Below are 15,194 nucleotides of genomic sequence, written 5' to 3' on the forward strand. Positions count from 1 at the left end.
TTTTATTGCACATTTTCCCATGGATGTTTAAAATGTTTAGATGTATGACAGAATTTGAAATCTAATACATACAGCAGCAAGTGCAGGCAAGTAAATCAGGCATAACATTTCTGGAGTGAGCACCATGTAATTTTTAAGGGGTTCACCTCTACACCACCTGCTAATCCATTTCTGGGAGAATTAGAAAATTTTGTGCATCTTGCAAAAAAGTGCCATTTTAAATAGGAAAGCATAACTTTAAATGAGTGAAACAAGCATCAAAATGCTTTTACAAAAACATGCAGTCAATGAAATATTCCCTGAACACGAATCATTAGATGTGAAACCATTGCTGGTCCATGAATTCTGATTTCTTACGGTCAGATAAACACTTACTTCATTTATATATGCAATAGAGCCTTTCTATGAAACCCAGCTGCATTTGTGGTCTCAGCAGCATTTAAGATAAATATTACAACAGCTTCTTTCTCAATGTCTTCTAGAGATATCAGTATGGACAGCATCTTTCCAGTGCTGTCCACTGAATTTATAAAGCTGATTTTATTCTCACTTCAGATTACCTGGTTTCTGACCAAAATGGGGCACCCTGCATTTAGAAAAGGTATTAAACAGCACCATTGCTGTTTTATGTGCTCCCAACATTTTCTGTAACAGCTTCCCTAAAAATGTGTGGCATAAACAAAATCCTCAAGCACATTGCAGTAAAAGGGTTTTATTGGTGCTCATCTGCTCTGACCTACATAGGTTGTTCTCAGGCTCCCCATTCCTGAGCACTGATGCTCGTTCTGGAGCCAAGAAGGGACTTAGTCTGTGCCAAGCCATCTTTTTGTCAAAGTACATTTTGCCATCAAAATAAAGGCACAAAATACAATTTATGTTCTGTTAGTAAAATCAGGAAAAATTATCTCGAAGAAAGGAGTCAGGAGTTATCCATCCAATGATCTTACAAAGCATGTCTGCATAGATCTACGTTTCCACATTATATCATGAGCAGAGAAAGCCTGAACTCCCATCTAAAGAATGGAAATAGAAAGACACTAGGAATGGCACCTCTGATTTGATTATTCTAGGAAAAAATGGAAAATCTGTCTTCATTCCTCACTGAATTCTCATAGCCTTCTATATGTTAATATTCTAAAGCACTCTATAAAATATACCTGACATAAAATTATTGCAGCAGGACATTTTATTTCATTTCTGTGCTATGTTTAATGATCAAAGATTTGAAATGTTATGGGATGAATAAAACAAGATTGTTATTTTATACACAGCAAAGATATCCTAATTAATTAACTTTTCCAAACCAAGAAAAGGTAAGAATTTTCTTGTGGAGGAGAACACAGATTTTTTTTTTCTTGCTTGGTTTGCATGGATGTGATGCGCTGAACATCACACAGAAAGTTCACTGAAACTTCCTCTTACAGTCTTATTAAACCAACATCCTTCAGAAAGCAAAGCATTAGTTTGAGTTGCCCAGTCTTCGGATATAATTTTTTTAAACCTAAAGCTTTTCCTCTGAACTTGATGACATCTGCATGACATAAATAAATTGTTAGGCATCCAAAATCCCTTATAGAAAAACAGGACTATTACTAGGGCTCCAGTGCTCTGAATCTTCCATACAGAACATACAATCAATGCATACCACATCTGTTTAAAAAAAATTAACAAACTGCATGGTTTTTTTATCTGCAGAATTTATTTGTTCTCTTACCAAAAATTAACAGATTATAACTTTTTCTGTCTATTCCTAAGGACCAAAGGTGCTCCTTTGATAGGTGAGGATGCCCCAGTGGTTTTAAGTTTCAGGTTTTCACGTACGAAGTTGCGCTGCCGGACTGTGAACGATCCTCTGTAGCTGCTGGTGCAAACCACTTTGGCTGCCACTGTGGGTGGTTCAGTCTGTGGAGGAAGTCCATTGATTATATATGTCCACTGCATTGATTGTGTCTGAAAATAATGAACAGAAAAAATTATCAGTGATCAAATACCTTGTAAATTCATCAGTGATTTAAGATGCAACGCTGATTTAAAAGATATTTGTCCTTTTCTATGTAATGCACTGGATTAACAAAGAATGAGAATTGCCCTCCTGGAACAAAGAACTGAAATCACATTCAGCTTTATTCAGGAACAGGCACAACAAAGATGAGAAATTTACCTTCCCTGGCTGATCTAAAATTCCTTTTTTATTTAAAATCCCAGAGGTCTATATGTTTTTCAAAGAGCTCTGCATGTTTTTCAAAGGTGACTGTTCCTTACTACAACATAAATGCCTCAAGTTTGTACAGCAGGATTCACTTGCTGCTCTGCTATCTGTAAAAATGGTAATATCAAATGGTGGGATTTTCACATTAAAACAATGAACAAAACTAAGACAAAAGGATTCAGAGCACGCACAAGAGAATTGAAGCTTCATGTTGGAATCTCTGGTTTGAGGCATATTTATGTGGATTGAAAATGACACTCTTCATTTGCTCTCAGTTTATAACTGGTCTCTAGGAATGGAACATATGTTTCCATGTCATGTCTTGTAATGCTTGAATACTTGATTCTTCCTGAGTACATGGTCCTTATTCTTACTACAAATCCCATCTATCCATGCTTAAGGCCTTTTTTTTCTATGAATATTAGGGCATACTGCTGTCTACCTCCCATGCTTCATTTCTGTCCTGAAAAAAAATTTGATTGTTAAAATTCATGTGTAATTTTTGCAGATCTTCCAATACTTTTCCTTTCATAACAGATCACTTTAATTTTTGAAAGCAGGTCTTTATTCTAAATTTCTAGCACCTTCCTGTCTTTACATCTGGAAAAAGGGGTATTTCTGGGTTTTAGTTTTCTATTATCCTTTTCTTTAAAACAAATTCCAAAACTACAAACTAACAACAGAAATATTACAAACCCAAAAGATAGTATAGAATCTCAAATTATGTGTCATTATGCCCAGCTTTGTACTGTGCAAAAGGACAAAGCATTGCATGCCCACTTTAGGCATGGACTGTCATCAATTCCCTCACACCTAGTGACTGAAAAATCTCAGGTTTTACATTTGGGCTTTTCTTTCTCCTTCTGAGATAAAACCAATAGAGGAAGACTGAGTAAAAATATGGCATGTATAAGTCTATGAAAATATATTCATACAAGTGAAATTTGGCATTTACACAGAACATAGCAGACTGACTTTGCAGTTTCAGGGCAGGGAAGTCACAAGAAATGAGTGGTATTTCCAAATTCCCAAGGTCTGTCTTTCCCAGGACACAGCAGTGCAGTCACACAGCTGTGCTGGCTGTGGTTCCAGAGCAGGATTTTGGTGCTCTCTGCTGTGCTGAACAACAGGGGCACAGCTCATAGGGTCACCTTTCTCTGCTGCTTCCAGTTTTATCTTTACAGGAGGAGTTGCACTTCATGGAATTCATCACCCATTTAAAACTTAATCCTTAGAACAATCCATTGCAGATAGAAACATTACACCTAAGAGTGTCATTCCTCATCTAAGGAAACAAAAGGTCAGAAAGGTGATGTGCCTTCAGATTGCTCAGGAAAACAGTTCTACAGTCAACCCTCAAAGCTCATGAGTCTTTTCCTCAGTTGGCAGTCCAGCTTCCCACATGGCTGCATTTGTGACCAATGTGTTCATTCCAGTGTGAGCTCTGTGTTCCTGCTCTGCTGCTGGGCACGGCAGTACCCCAGCCAGATCCGGCCTGTAGAGAGGTGCCACAATACCCACAGAAATTGTGACTGATTTTCACACGCCATAAATGCTATCAACCACCTCCTAAGCACAGTGTGTATATTTGTCTTGTTATTCTTTGCATTTTGTCATTTAATTGTAGTCTAGGTAAAGCACTACAAAAGCCACAGAGATGAGCAGTGAACCTTCTCCACCTCCAACCTTCTGTGGAAGCATCCCATATTTATAGCAACATTCAGAAGAGGGAAAAATAATGATAAATTGTTTCTTGACTTTACTAAGTTTTGTTACATCAGTTTTATACTTGCCTCTGAAAAAGTCTGAATCTATTATGTTTATCTTTGTTATGTTTCATATGCTTCTTCCTACCATTCCTATTGTTACCCTGTTCAGTGATAATTTATATTATATTTAAGGGGTATCATTGCAAGCAGTTTTGAATTTATAATACAGATACTCAACAACAAAAAGTTTCAGAACATTAAACCATAAACTCTTTGGCTCAGGCTTTGTTCTCTGCTGTGCACTTATAGAACATTTACATTATTTCATAGAAATACTGCATATACTTACAGCTCCTAAATGCCATCATCATATCAATCTCTAATTGTAGTTTTAACCAGCATTTTGGGTACTGAATTATACTTTTCTGCACCAATGTTGAAATAATAACTATGGGGTTTTTGCTGTGTATTCTTAAAGAAACCTCTACTTGAAAATGGGCAGTACTGATTTTACATGCTGTCTGCTGAATGACTTGCCTTATTCCAGTAAGATTAGTAAATGAGAACTCAGTAGATATTTCACCATGCATGCTTAGTTCTTCAAAATTTTTATTATTATCCTACTAAAAGCAAAATTTAAATTTAAATTTAATATTATTCTGTGTAAAACAGGCAGATTAACTAATCTTTATTCGCAACCTTATATAATACTGTGAAATGAAGTAGTAACTCTACTGTTTGTAAAGGTAACAACCAGCAAAAGCAGGTGTGACATGAACCAGTTTTATGTCCAAAAGTAAAGCTGTCATTTAAAAGAAGTAGCTCTCCAAAATGAGCTCATTCATTCATTAACTTCAGTACAAAATTAAATAGTTTATCTTTCTTTAATAAAGTAGATGAACGATTTAGTTTAAAGGTAATTTAACCTCAGTGTCATACTCACTGTGAAAGTCTCATGGATTATTTCAAGGTCAGTTAAAAAGATATGAAAGGTGTTTCAGCCAATGATTTAAACCTAGTAGCAAATTACTAAAAAACTATTTTTGTTCATTAAATCCTCACATATTGTGACTTGACTGTCCATGGAATTAGTAATTAGAATTAGTCCATAGAATTAGTGTGATTTAAACAAAAATGGTGGACTGTTCTATCTCTCAACTTCACTTATCATCAGCATCAAACAATAGATACAGACTTCCTGGTAGTAATAACCTTATGTTAATTTCCTGTTTGCCATAGAAATATCCTGGATTGTGCATCCAGTGGAAAAAAAAAGGGTTATGGCTTGACTTGTTGAAAAAAGCCGCCTATTCTGTTGCTGTGTCAGGTGTTCTATAGTAAAAGACGTTGCAACTCCACCCTAATATCTCATCTTGAACTATGATAGTTCACCTATTGTAAATCACATGCCATCATCCAACACTACTAGAAACAAGCATTGAGGAAAAATTTATCTACACATTAAATGAAAAAACTGATGTTGTGTAAGGTAAGCTCAGCATTTTCTGCTAAAGGAAAACAAGTGTCACACACATGGAAAAGTCACTGTAATTGTCAGCATAATTTGGGGTTCTTTGTTTAGCGTTAGAACCACCCAGAATTTATTAATTTTCAAGGCAACCTAGATTTAAGTACTTTTCAGTAAACTTTAGGCAACCATAAATGTCTCTTTTACTACAATACTTAATTTTCAAGAGTACAATATTAGTTGCTCAAGCTGTAAGTAATTTTTTGGGGGGATAATCTGTAAAGTTTAATTCCAGTAATTATTCTAACCAATATGAAAACTGCAGCAAGAGCAAATCTATCTTCAAAATTCATGCAAGTGCCTCAAAGCTGCTGCTTTGGGTTTCCAGGCCAGACACATCACAGCAAAGGAAAACACAGATCATCACAGTTTTAGACTTTCCTGGAATGGTGGAGAGGAAGAAGAGAGACTTTCAAAGGCCATCCACATATGACCATAGAATTATGATAGAATATTTGATTTACAAGTAGTATTTACTTGCCTCAAAAGCAGGCCAAAAATTTCCAAATCAGAGGAACACTTCTTCCTATTTTTAAGCCAATGCAGTTTATTATATCAAATTTGGAATAATTCCAACTCTAGCTCAAGTAACAAAGTCTAAAGATGAAAATATCAAATCCACTGCAATCTGTTCTATGACTAGAACAGAATTAGAAGAGAATCTCAGTTATATCTGATATAAACATAGGTAGTTCAGAATCCAGGCTCCCTGTGATGCATATCTAGGCCTATTTCACACACAATTTAAGAAGAAAGACCAGAGCATATTCTGAATGTCCTTGACAATCTGAGGGAGGATTTCTTGTTGAAATGAATGACTTTCTTTTTTCAAAACCTCAGTATTCCTGAATCAAAACGTGAAGAGAATAACAATTTGGGTCACCTGACTGGAGTAATGGCCATGTACTGAGCTAAATCTCTCTGAAAAATGTTTTTAACAATTAAAAATGAGACATAAACTGCCACTTCTTATCACATAATGTAAGTTATTCAAGTCATTCAATCATCTTGATGGCTGACGGAGTAATGTTCATGAAGCAAATTATTCAGCCAATACTGGTAACAGTCACCAAATAATTTATATAAAAGTCTATTTGTTTGGTATCCAACCCATTTTTACTGAGGGATCATGATTCAGAGGAATAATTTGCAAACCACACATTATCCATGGTTGTAGGCTGGAAGTGCTATTGAAGTACATGGTAAATAATTGCCAAAGCAACCTGTTAGGAAAGTGGATTGGGAGCAAGGATCAGGAATTTCAAGGAATATTGTATGCCAGTTAGCTTCCAAATACTGTTAACTCAAAAAAATCTAAATACAATTCACAAGCCTTCCTAAAAAAGTAAAACCAGAGAAAATTACAGGTATTACACCAAATGTTTCCTGGCCATTGATTTATACTGCAAGATTTTGTTATACAAACAAAAAACATGACCAATTACCATCAGTCTATACAGAATGAAATTAAAGCAAACCTTTATGTGAACTTTGTAAAGGAAGAGTAAAGGTAAGAAAATTCATGGATCAAGACAATGATAAGTGAAGGAAAGAAGGGGAAAAAAACCCAAAGCAATAAAAACCACCTCCCACAAGCAGACAAATGCACATCTAGGCTCTGATCAATTTCTAATAAAGAGGATGCTTAAGAAAAATTTTCTTAGCTTAAAGAACACTTTCAAATATAATTAAAATATACCTAATTGGTTTCTGTACTTCAAATATTAGGTGTTTCACAGCATTGCTCAGACATTATATAATCAAAATCCTCCAGGACTGACAGTGTTCTCAGTACACTTTTACAGCAATGGTTCTCACATTAATATCACCTTTTTCCATTATTAGAACTGTAAGTCTCAATAAGCAAAGTAACCTTTCCTCATGCTTGTGAATCCAAAATGTTGAGTACTGATTCTGCACTCTGTTTCTAACCCTACAACTCAAGCCAGCACCAACATGTATCTTATTTAATAGGAAACTACTTAAATTATTCTAGTCAGTTAGTTACATTTTTCCTTGCTCATTTTTTTCAAGAGATAAAACTTAAAACAACATTGAACTATGGTAATTAGGAAATCCACCAGGAACAAGGCAGCTTCAGCAAGCTGCTGAATATGTAACAGAACTGTTTGCTGTTAAGATATGCAGGTTTGCATAGACAGGTTTGGAGAAGCCACACCTGGGTACTGTGGCTGGCACACTGCATTATTTATTTGCAGAGCAGCGTGACAAATTGTTTTGATATGCTATCTTCCATAGGCTAAGTTAGTGATTATTCAGTAATAAAGGTGCACAAGCCTGACTTCTGGAGGGCTTGATAATGTTACCTGCAATCTGGTTCACTCTGACACCTATTTTATCATTTAAGACTTATTGTGTGTGCCTCCTGCTTTAGAATATCTCAGAAGTCTCACACATGAATTACAAAGCAATTGCTCAGGTCTCCAGCTGGATTCAGCACTGTGAAAGGAAATTAACTGCAAGCCTACAGGAACATTCCCTTTGCCAAGGATTCCCATCCTCCTGGCTGCTCCACCTTGTGCCTGGCAGTGATTCCAGCCCCAGCTGCACCTGGACATCCCTCAGCTCTGTCACTTCTGTTCAGCCTCACTGGCACACCACAGCTCTGGGATGTCACTGGGGCTCAGGAGTCCCTTCTGTCCTCACAACACTTTACAGCTCATCTAAGTAGAGTGCTAGTGTGCTCTCTTCACTTGCTCATCATTAGCGATAATATTTTTATTTTTTTCCATTCAGAACTGCACTGTTTATAAAGGCAATTCTAAATTTAGAAGTTTGATTATAGAAAAATAGCTATTTAAAAATGCTGTTCAGGCACAGCCTCACTGTTTCTCACCTGTAGCTCAATTAAGATTTGATGTCCTCATTCAAAGCTACAAGCTTTTTCAAAGAAACAAGCATGATTATTTTCCTTACTGCCTTTTTGTAATAGCTCATTCTTTGATCTACATAAAATTTTAAAGTAATTTTCTATGTCACTTCTGCAAAATTAAGGTTCCTAGCAGCTATTTAAATAATTATCTAACTTCAATTGTTTTGAGATGTAGTTGACTGAGAACAGAAGTTTTAATGATGGTTAAAGAGCTTTAACTGCTTCAGCAAAGTAATTAAGGTTTCGTGCCATTAATAAAATCCATTGTAAGTATTCGTGAATATTAAAGAATTCATTGAATTCTCAAAGAATTCATACCATATCCCACGAAGTACTTGATTTGTGTGCAGAAATGTAAACTAGTCAACATGATTTCAATTATATATATATATATATATGCATTCAGTTAGTAAAATATACACACTAAGTTCTGGTAGAGACAGACTGGTACATATAGGTTAATGCTAATTAGCTTCTCAGCATTGGGTTTTCAGCAGGATAATATAACAAAAAAATTGTACATACAATATTTGGGATTAAAATTTAAAAACAAATGAGAAAAAGATGACTGTAGGATCTTCCTCCATAATCCTAAGCTCCCATTTTCCTTTACAACACAATTGTAATGATGAACATAAACAAAAGAACTTACTCTCCTATCTCTACTACTTTACAGCTTAATTATCACTGTTCATTGAAACACACAAAAATTACAAATCTGATACTCAAAGAATTTAATAATAAAAATACTTTAGTGTTTGGAGTATGACTTTACCCTTGAAAATGCAAAAGACATTTTAAAGCAAGAGCACTGTAATCCTTTATTACAGCAGCAGCAGAAGAGAGGCACTGCAAAAGAAAAGAAACTTCTTCAACATTTCTAAAAATAGCTCAGAGCCTCAGCCAATATATTGGCTAGAGAGGATACAAGCAAGAAAGGCTCTTCAGTGTTAGGTCAAACACTAATTGCATTTCACCACCTCCACTGTTATTCCCCAAATAAGAATGATTTAATACAGCTTTTATTTAATATATCTTACTAAGTCTGTCTCCCTCAGTTTATTAATGGAAATGATTTCAACAAACACAAAAGGCAGAAATGAGTATCAGGTATTCTCAACATCTCATAAAATCTTACACCAGGTCAGTGCTCAGAGCACAGCAGCTGAATCACACACAGCCACACGTGCTCTGCCTTCCATCACAACTGCAGGAATTAAAGCTTGGGGGGAGCACAAAGGGGGAAGTCTGGAGTACAGAAAAGGGCTACCAAAAAGAGCAAAGAGAACAGAAGCCTCATCAAAAAACATTACTGAAACCACTTAATTCTGCAATTTGAGTGAGAATGTTAGAAACAGCTCTAACAGACTGTGATGGAGTTGTGCTTGTGAGAATCAAGAACCCTTGATGCATTTTTTAATATCCAGGAACAGACACAAGAAGATGTGATCTTATATATAGATATAGATATAGATAGATATAGATATAGATATAGATATAGATATAGATATAGATATAGATATAGATATAGATATAGATATAGATATATAGATATAGATATAGATATAGATGTAGATATAGATGTATATATATGTAATATGTATGAATGACTGACTTACTGCAGCCACACACAGTACCAAAGGTGGAGATGAGAAGAGCTGTCTACCTAGATCATAACCACAGACTGAGGTGTGAGTGCATGTAGCTTAAAAATCCAATTAGACACAGGTCATCTATACTGATAAATTCCTAAAAGGAAATTCTGAATTACTGCCTGAGTTCTTAAAGAGCTAATAATAGCCTTTGATCATTGGGTTTGTCCCATTCCAGACAGATTTATGGTAAAATCTCCTTGTTAGTGATGAAAGCTAAGCCAAGGACAAGCACAGGTACTGCATTTGTATGTGCCATGCCTAAAAACAGCAGTTCAGCTCCAAAACTTCAAGTGTCTGAGCTCTGTAGCTGTGTCATACAGTACTTTTAAAACACAAAATAGCACAAAATATATTCAGTAAGATATCTTATTTTTCAAATGGAAGAGTGATAAGCATCATTGCTGTTTATGTAAAGAGACTGCATTAATCAGACATCTAATACAGTAAAAGAAAACAACTAGGAGGGGTTGAAGAACCTTGTTTTTTCCAGGATTTGAATTTCTCATTCACTGTTATACAAGCTGTCACTTCTAGAGATAAAACACTAGAGTGATTTGCCATGCATCTTTTTATCAACTTTATTCTGACCATCTTATTTCTTAAATCAATATTGCTGTTTCACTTCTAATATAGTAGGCTGAAAACACTACCAGCATGCAGTGAATAGAGTGAAAGTACAAACCAGGATTTATAGAGATGTGGGGGTTTGCCCCTGCTGTTTGTTTTCAACAGATTCCTTCTAAAGAATAACTTAAAACTTGAAAATTAGTTTCTGAGAGCATTTTAACAGTTGAAGGAATACACGTCTTCAAATGTTTCCTGACCTTCACACTTACACAGGCTATTTGGTTGCAAATAATTTTTGTTTATTTTGCATCTTGCTTCAAAAGAGCTATTCCTGGCTTTGCGCTCTGAAATTCTCTCCTCCACAGTTGGGCACCTGCCTTCTTGGAGGCTTTGATCATATAAGATGTATAATACAATTAAAATCAATAACCTAGGCTTCACATATTCAACTACTTTTATATTCTCCACCAGTTCTTTACAGGATTATATTGATTTCTCTGTGAAAATCATATTGTCTATGGAGTTGGGGCAAACGTATCAAGATGAAGCATCTGCCTCTGGTGCTGATGGCAAAAGGGTAATGTAGAAATTAGAATAAAGTGTAAAATACAGTATATTTTTCCAGTTTCATCAGTCAATTCTCCAAATTTAGCTTTATTCTTGTCCATTGTGAGGAGTAGCAAAGCCATCCCAGCACATGCACTGGGTGTGCTCCAGTGCTGCTCCTTGGTGCAGGATTCTCTTCCTGCTGCCCTCCTGCAGGAGGATCTGTGGTTGCCCTGGGGAAGGCTTACCTCAATGACCAGGGTTGCTGTGTGCTTCCTGCCGTACATCCTTGGCTTGTACCCCACTGTTATATGGGTCCCCCCAGTGCCCTCTGGGAGAAGCTCTCCAGCTTGTGGCATCACAAGGAAATCAGGATCACTGCCTGCCAGGAAGTGTGCAGTGAATGGCTCTGGGTACCTGCAGAAAAGCACAAAAACAGGAGACTCTTGTGCCTTTTACAGCATCTTCACAGAATTTATCTGCAATCTAACACTTAGGCCACCATGTGGCATTACTCAGGAAACATGGCATGGAATGAATATGGAATATTAACAGCATTCTTACTTACAGAGTAATTATTTTGTAGTGGTTCTTTATTTATACACAGGGACCTGCATACTGATATTCAATTTCAAACACATTTACATGCTATTATAAATATTATATTAACTATGGAATAATGATAGCATTTGCCATTAGGAAAAAAAAAAGAATCATTTGACTTGTAAAAATATCATAACAGTGATAGAAGTAAATTCCATATCAGAGTGACAATCCATTTTTCCTATTAAAAGTACTCCCTTTTCCAATCTCTAATCAAATAAAACTGACAAGCTACCCATTTTATTAGGGTTTATGACTAGAACTGAATTTGCATTCTGGCAGAGTGTTAATAGACTAGGAGGGAGTTCTTAAAGCCTTGAAATTGAGATATGGAAAGTAATAATTTTTATCACTGTTTTCACATTTTTCATATCCCATATACTGAACATTTTAAGATTTTTACAGTAACATAATTAAGTTCCTGTATTGATAATACTGTGTATCTCTTATCTCAAAGTATTTCTGTCACAGGTACTGCAGATCTTGTCTAATGCTTGGTTCACAGCAGCGCTGTTGGACCCAAAGAAAACCCCTAGTCCTGGTGAAGACAGTGGCTGAGCACTATAAAACAATTCCTAGGCCAATCCCAAACTAAAGCCTGTCCATCACAATTCCTCGGGGACTCCTTGCCATAAACATTCTCAGCATGAAAACAATGTACATTTTTGTATTTTCTGGTGAGGCATTCTCCTTTTAGTCTTTATATGTTTTGCTGAGGACAACTCTATCACTCTCTGAACAGAAGGAGAACACAGGAAATTGAAAGTAGAAATACAATGGGATGGTCAAAAATTAATCCACAACAGCCTGGCACCGTACAGCAGGGCAAGTATGGTGCACACTTAGAGGGAATACATTTTCCTGTGTTGATAAAACCTGAAGAATGGAAAGCTAACAGCATCTCAAAGAAAAGCTGTTCAAATCTGTTTATTCATGGACTGTCACACCAGAAATAACACTTTTCAAAGAAAATACCCACAAAGGAATGAAATTTAATATTTTATGGCAAGTCATATCTCTGCGGAAATGTTCCACATTTCCTGGGCAAGCGCTATCTTGTGGGTGGCATGCTGGGCCTCTGTAATTTTGTTTAAAAATAGCCCTCTCTTGGAATCTGTTCTCATGAAAGGTTGCTCTATATTCAAAATGCTCTCCTGAAAAAAAGGTCACACTGCCAGTTTATAGAAACAAACAGTGAGAGTGCAGAAAAAGAAACCAAAAATCTTCTGTTGCTTCCAAAATAAAGAACTGATACTAAACAGTACTGTTGGACTTGGGTGCATCAAAAGATTTAGCCTGGCTTTTTCTTTAGGTGATAGCAAGGTGGGCAAAAGTCCTGAATGTCTGAAACTACATTTCCAGACTTCTAGTCTTGACATCAAACTTATGCTAACAACCTCTTTTTGTGGTGCCTAAAGTTGTGCCACTGAGTTTATAGCCCTGCTGGGCTATAATCCTGCTGGGCCTGAGCTCCCATCCACGGGCCAGATAAGCCTGGAATTTTCACATCTTTGTTTCCCAAAAGAAGTGCTCAGCTGTGAATGCCTAGAGCACACCCACTACACACAGACAGCAGGAATGGGATCAAAAAGAAGTGGCAGATCTTGACTGAGCAGCTGAGCAGAGCACTCATCAAAATGCCTGAGATAAATATTTTCGTGCTGAAAACAGACCTGGACACAGGTTTTCATTTCCAGCATCACTGCTCTATTGACTGGCTTCAGGAACATTTCAAGGCAGCATTTTCAGTGTCTCCCATGCTCAGTCTGTTTTCCAGTGAATAGTTAGGGATGAGAACTCCCAGTAAATACTTGGTGTTTTTGTAAGACATCCAAGAGCATGGCTTGGACCCCAGATGTGATGATAAAGTGCTAGGGGAGATGAGGCAGGGGACAGGCTGCTTACACAGCAAACACAGGAAAATACAGATTTCATTCCTGCAGAAATTGCCTCTTAGCAGGGAGATATGCAACAGTAGCTTGCTTCAGAATTTTTCAGAGACATCTAAACAGTCAGAAAACAGAGAGGAGAAAAAAACCACAGCTTTTGTCCAGACAAGGGGATCAGACAGTTTAAAGTGAAACTCACCTATAATTATGCACAAGATATTTACCAAGTCAGAAAAAAATAATGTTATTACATCACCCTGGTCAGATTTTAAAAATGGAAAGAAAAAAAAAATAAAAAAGCTTTAAATAAAATCTGCATGCTTCTTGACAGCATTATAACAAGCTGCTAGAGGCAGTTATAATTTTTAAGTAAAATACATAAAAATATATGAACTGGCATGAACACAATAATCACAGCTAAAACATTCCTGTTCCCAAAGCCTGTCAGTTTTAAACAAAAGAGTCAGGGTGTCTACTGGATGCAAAATGTTTCTCAGAGTAGAAGCTATGTCCAAGTAAGGAAAATAGAAATCCTGACAAATTAAATGCATAGCCATAATATGATAGGCCAGCAGGGATTGTGATGAAGATGGTACAAAAACCAGCAATGAAAAAAATTATACAAAATCAGAAACAGAAACTTTTCACTGATGACTCTTGCATTGTTTTAAAAATAAATCTAAATATGCCCCCTGAGATAAAACAAGCAGTGCTTTCACTGCTGTTCACATTAGGGAGATAAACTGGCATGTTGGGGACCTCACTAGCACAAGTAAATTGCTTTAACTTTCTCATCTTTTATAATAAAGAGAAATCTGAATATGAAATTCCCAGAATAGCACCTGAATTTCAGACATTATCATTTTCTGTGTCTGTATATTTAGTGTATAATTAAAAATTAATAATTCTGTTTCTTAAACTTATTAAAATTTAATTTTTCCTTTTTGATTAATCCTTCAGGTGAAACAGCTCTGGAGTGAATGTTTGGCTTGTCATTCCTCAGCCCTGAAGGTCAGTTGTGAGGCAGTCTGCACTTTTTCAAGAAGGGTGGCAGATATGAACATACTTCATAAAGCTTAATGATGTGTAGAGTTTTGAAAACACATATAATCCAAGCCCAAATGAATTAGAAAGTGTAAGGGCAGAAGCCTTATAAAACAAAGACAATAAATGTGTTTTCCCATCTGTCTTTCCTTAAATCCTCTCATAATGGTTTGATACTGCCATCAGACAACACGAACTCTGTCCTTACTCAAATAATGAACAAGAGTAAACACTAAGTTGAATTTAAATAATAATTGTACAATCACATCATGACAACCTGGAAAAGAGGTTGTCTTGTCTTACATGGACATTTTTATAATTAATCCTTTAACCTTTTCCTTATATAGAAGTCTATGCTTATCAATGCTACACAATTTTCAAATTATTAAACTAAAAAACAATAGCAGCAAGAATACATCTTCAACGAAAGAAGAACTTAAAATTTATATTTCTGTATAGCTCACACTCCAAAACTTATAAAATACTCATCAAAACTGGACATATTTATTAAATTATGGCTCAAAATAGGTCTAATGTTTCTCTTCCCAAAA

The 15,194-nt window shown here is 36.0% G+C and overlaps 1 protein-coding gene across 1 annotated transcript in view; it reads right to left on the reverse strand.

Moving 5' to 3' along the window:
- Nucleotides 1-1,728: 1,728 nt before the first annotated feature.
- CFAP47 (cilia and flagella associated protein 47) overlaps nucleotides 1,729-15,194 on the reverse strand; it is a 261,632-nt gene continuing 248,166 nt past the window's right edge. Inside the window, exons 63-64 of the mRNA XM_058800177.1 lie at nucleotides 11,356-11,524; nucleotides 1,729-1,950 (exon numbers count right to left, since the gene is read on the reverse strand). Of these exons, the coding sequence (XP_058656160.1) occupies nucleotides 1,729-1,950; nucleotides 11,356-11,524 (391 nt within the window). The remainder of the gene's footprint in view (nucleotides 1,951-11,355; nucleotides 11,525-15,194) is intronic.

The sequence above is a fragment of the Ammospiza caudacuta genome, chromosome 2, assembly GCF_027887145.1.
Source record: "Ammospiza caudacuta isolate bAmmCau1 chromosome 2, bAmmCau1.pri, whole genome shotgun sequence".
In the NCBI taxonomy this organism is placed as follows: Eukaryota; Metazoa; Chordata; class Aves; order Passeriformes; family Passerellidae; genus Ammospiza; species Ammospiza caudacuta.